Below are 4,111 nucleotides of genomic sequence, written 5' to 3' on the forward strand. Positions count from 1 at the left end.
AAACTCCGGCGGACGGCACTAATGATCGCAATTAGCAAGTCGACAGTCAGGAAATCTTAAGTGAAAAAACGTAAGTCGTAAGTCACAATCCGGCTATAATTCGTAAGTGAAGTGGCCTGCGGGGGAACATCTGATTTTATACCCACAGGGGGGGTGCGGAAATCAGATGTGCCCGGCAGTCGAAATTCGGTAATTTTGCGTCGATGAAAACGTCTTAATTTCGACTTATCTGTGCTAGCGAACAAAAAACTCGGTTATCTTCCAATTCAGGATGTTTTATACGGTGCGACATCGTTTTTAGGAAATAAAAACGGAATAAAAACGGTACGGTATGTTTACAATTCCGAACGATGTCGAAATCCTGAATTGGAAATTCGAAAAGATTTCTCGGAAATTAATTCGAAACAAAATTATTTAAAAAGGAAAACTAAAATAATTATTCTAAAATGAGGGAATAGGTTGGAAAACCCATTTTCTCATTACATCCCCTCGTCTCCGGTTGAAAAATTGAATCCACGATGAAATAGGGGATTAAATTTTTCACGGTGAAATCTACTAAGTCCGGTTAACGGTTTGACTATTCACGGCAAGACGATTGAGATCGGATTTACAATAAACAAGTTCACCTAATCTACTCCAGGTGGCGTATACTCGGCAATGCTCCCACTCTATGGTCCGCGTTGACGTATGTCCGCCGGTGGTTCTGTCGAAGTTCGGTGTTCTATCAGCTAACCTCCAAAGTCCAATTGTCAACTTTCGCCGGGTGGTTCCAAATTTCGATTTCCATTTCCATCGGTGAAAGAAATGCCGGAAAATACTGGAAACAGTGCAGGACGGAATCTTCAAAGTGAGTACCATTTCGATTTGTCATTCGTTGTGTTATTTCTGAACCATTTTAGGGTGGACTTCGCAAAGCCGGCTCCGGGCACATGTCATGGGGGTTAACAGTCATCAATATCATCGAACCAGGGTAGTTTGGAATACCAGACAGCGTCGTTGGCTCCCCCTGTGACGGTGGTGCAACTCCTCGATGGTGTTGGAGTCAGCAGCAGTTGTAGGTTGCATAAAAATGAGAGAAAAGCATTTAGTATACTGATATCCTGGAGCAGAGGGGTAACAGGGTGTACGGTGGAATTTCGGAAGAAACGGTAAGTACGGTCGGTAATTTCAATAAGGAGATACAAATATACTGTTCTATTTCACTTACCGTTCAGGCCAGTTTGTAATATCGGTGTAAGCAGTGTCAGCCTTCTATTGCTATTTTCTATTCGGTTATTGTATTTAACAGTGACACAGGGGTGAAATAGAGACAGACAGGACGGGTGTATCTCACTTGTTATTATCGGTCTCACAAATAATACAGAAAAATTGAATTAACTGTTACGGTTCCTGTATTTCCAGTGAATTAACGGAATTTTCTGTTGTAGGTGTTCTGGGATACCACTTATCTACCCAATGACGGTCAGACGGCCCTGTTTGGTGGTAATAAAAGCTGCACAGAACACACAAAACTGTACGGAACAGAATCTTCTAACGCTGGCAGACCAGGTTAGATCTATCGGTTATGGTGGAATCGCGGAAATATAGGTATGTACATTCTGTCAGTTAATAAGGAGATACAAGTATAAGGCTCTATTTCACTCACCTGGGCACTTATTCGGTGAAAGCAGCGGTAGTACCCCATTAAACCTATTTTCGGTGATAAATATTATTTTTAACGGTAATAGAGGGGTGAAATAGAGACAGACAGAACGGATGTATCCCATTTATTATCGGTGCATGCTATAATATAACGGTACGGTTTATTTTGATTACGGTCATTAACGGGACTTCTTGTTGTAGGTTTTGGCCACATAGTGGCACCTCGGACAGGCCTGGGTCGTCTTCTGGGACGTCTTCCGGGGGAGCGGTTCCTTCTTCGGAATTGGAGCGGTACGGGGCTTCTTGTTTCCTGGACCGGTAGGAGACGGTGTTGGATCTTTCTTCACACCTCCACATGGACAATCCCGGGAGAGGGTGTCCAACAGACCACAGCGGCTGCAGAACAGGGTGGGGGTTCTGCTACAGGTGGCTCTGGTGTGTTCCCCCTGGCCGCACCTCCAACACAACCCCGGGCGGAGCTCCACGTATACCTGGGGGCCCATAGTCCCAACGGTTCTGGTGTTTGGGGGTAGGTACTCGTCTTTGTCAGTTTGTTGTTCTTGTGTTTGTGTTCCCTTCCGTATCCGTGCTTTCGTCTCCAGGTACCTTTTACTGACTCCGGTTTTTCCCCAGGATTCAACGGTGCTGGATGGGACCTTCTCCCTGGGCGGTGTTGTCCCTGGTAGTCTCGCCGGTCCGAGCGCTGGGGACGGTGTTGTGGAGCAACCAGCGGCGATATTCGGCGTCGGGCGGAGGAATGCCTTCGCTGCTCCCAACGGTAAGGGGACCGGTCTGGGTGGATCTTCGGGTATGTCCACCTCCTCGGGGTCCACAAATCCCAGCTCCTTATCGAGGCGTTCCAGGATCTCCACCTCCATGTTGTCGTCAGCCATGGTGTCGGATGGAGGACAAGTCGTGGCCTCAACGGTCGGTTCCTTCTAGAAAAAGACAGGTAAGTGAGGTACTATTTCTGCATGATCGTTAGTGTATATTTATATTTTTTTTTCTCTGACTTCTCTCTATCCTAGGATAGAGAGACGGAGTACCTCTTGTCTTGTCCGTTTCTGGCGGCACCCAGATTCGGCGGACGGAGCCGGACGGGAACCTAAAGCGGCGTCGGGCTCGCGGACCGCCCCTGCTTCCCGGCAGGAGCGCCCTCACTTTCCGCTTTAGGCTCCGGGTCCATTCTGGGGGTTGCGGTGCGGTATCCAATCGGTGTGCCAGGTCCGGTGGCAGGCGGACGATCCACGGATCATCGGACGGTGGTGCTGGGGTTGTCTCCAGGTCCACCACGGTGGACAGATGGACGGCCGGCCACTCCCACTGGTCGGCGGAGCGGCGGAGGGACGGCTCGTCCATCAACAGCCCTTCGACGAACCAGACCACGGACGGGTGCAGCTGGGCCAACTCCCTCTGGCGTTCTTCGCTTGGGGAGGAGGCCCAGTGCTCCGTAGCCTGTCCGTCGGTTTGGCAGGGCCGGCCCGTGGCCACGTCCATGGCCACGAGCCCTAAGGCCCATAGGTCCACCGCGGTGTTGTATGGTTCCCGGCGGTGTTGTTCCGGGCTCCAGTACACTGGAGTGCCAGCCAACTCTGTCAGGAGTGGTCGGCACGGTGTAATTTGCTCGGCCACTCCGAAGTCAGCTAGCATGAACCGAGCCCCCCGTCTTAGCACGTTACCGGGTTTCAGATCGCGGTGGACCACGCCGTGCCGATGGCATTCGGCGAGGCCCACAGCGATCTGGCGGACCACCCGGAAGAAGGATGAGGGTCCCCTCCTCGGACCCTTGCGGGCGAGGAAGGTCCCCAAATCCTCCTCACATAACGGCAAGACCAGGTATAAGTGAGGGGGCTCCACCAACGTCTCGATGAGCGGTAGTATGTTGCAGTGGTCAAAGAGGCCCATGAATTCTGCCTCCCTGGCGGCTAGGGGATCCAGGTGGACCTCTTTGATGGCACGGCGCTGGCCCCCCTGACCACGTTCCCTGGCACTGAAAACGCGGCCAAAGCCGCCTTCCCCCAGAATGGCCTCTACGCAGTACTTCTCCATCCTGCAAGGGTAATCAGTATTAGTTCAAATATTCGGAGAGAACACGGTTCTGGCTGGTCCGGATGCCGCATCTTCGTTAAGAAAAAAAAACTTTATTATTATATTTTTTTTTCTCTAGGGGCCGGACAACTTGTGATGTACTGACGGACGGACGGTACGGATTCACAACCCGGCATGGGGCCACGGACTACACACTTGGAGTAGGACGGAGTACGGGGAAAATGGTACCTGTCGAGGGAAGGAAAGGTAAAACGGTTATTTAACTAGTTTACCAAGTGGAGGTGCTGTGAATCGGTGGAGCATCTCGGGCATGCTCGAAGAGCAAGCTCTTCGCTCGTCAGCATCCGACGTGGCCACGGGGTATCTTCCCTACCCTCGATGCAGTCACAAACCTCCAGTGTGTCCCACAGGCCACAACGGT

At 51.1% G+C, this 4,111-nt stretch overlaps 1 protein-coding gene across 2 annotated transcripts; it reads left to right on the plus strand.

The window, feature by feature from the left end:
- The first annotated feature begins 1,540 nt into the window (after positions 1–1,540).
- Positions 1,541–3,907, plus strand: LOC123310211. Of its 2 annotated transcripts, none has more exons than XM_044893652.1 (4): positions 1,541–1,587; positions 1,843–2,170; positions 2,244–2,593; positions 3,809–3,907. In XM_044893652.1, the coding sequence occupies exons 3-4, from the start codon at positions 2,291–2,293 to the stop codon at positions 3,824–3,826; spliced, it is 321 nt and encodes a 106-aa protein (XP_044749587.1). In that variant the 5' UTR covers positions 1,541–1,587; positions 1,843–2,170; positions 2,244–2,290; the 3' UTR covers positions 3,827–3,907. The 2 variants fall into 2 exon arrangements, with proteins under 2 accessions (XP_044749587.1, XP_044749586.1); XM_044893651.1 differs by having other exon boundaries at positions 2,275–2,593.
- The last annotated feature ends 204 nt before the right edge of the window (positions 3,908–4,111 follow it).

The sequence above is a fragment of the Coccinella septempunctata genome, chromosome 3 (assembly GCF_907165205.1).
Source record: "Coccinella septempunctata chromosome 3, icCocSept1.1, whole genome shotgun sequence".
In the NCBI taxonomy this organism is placed as follows: Eukaryota; Metazoa; Arthropoda; class Insecta; order Coleoptera; family Coccinellidae; genus Coccinella; species Coccinella septempunctata.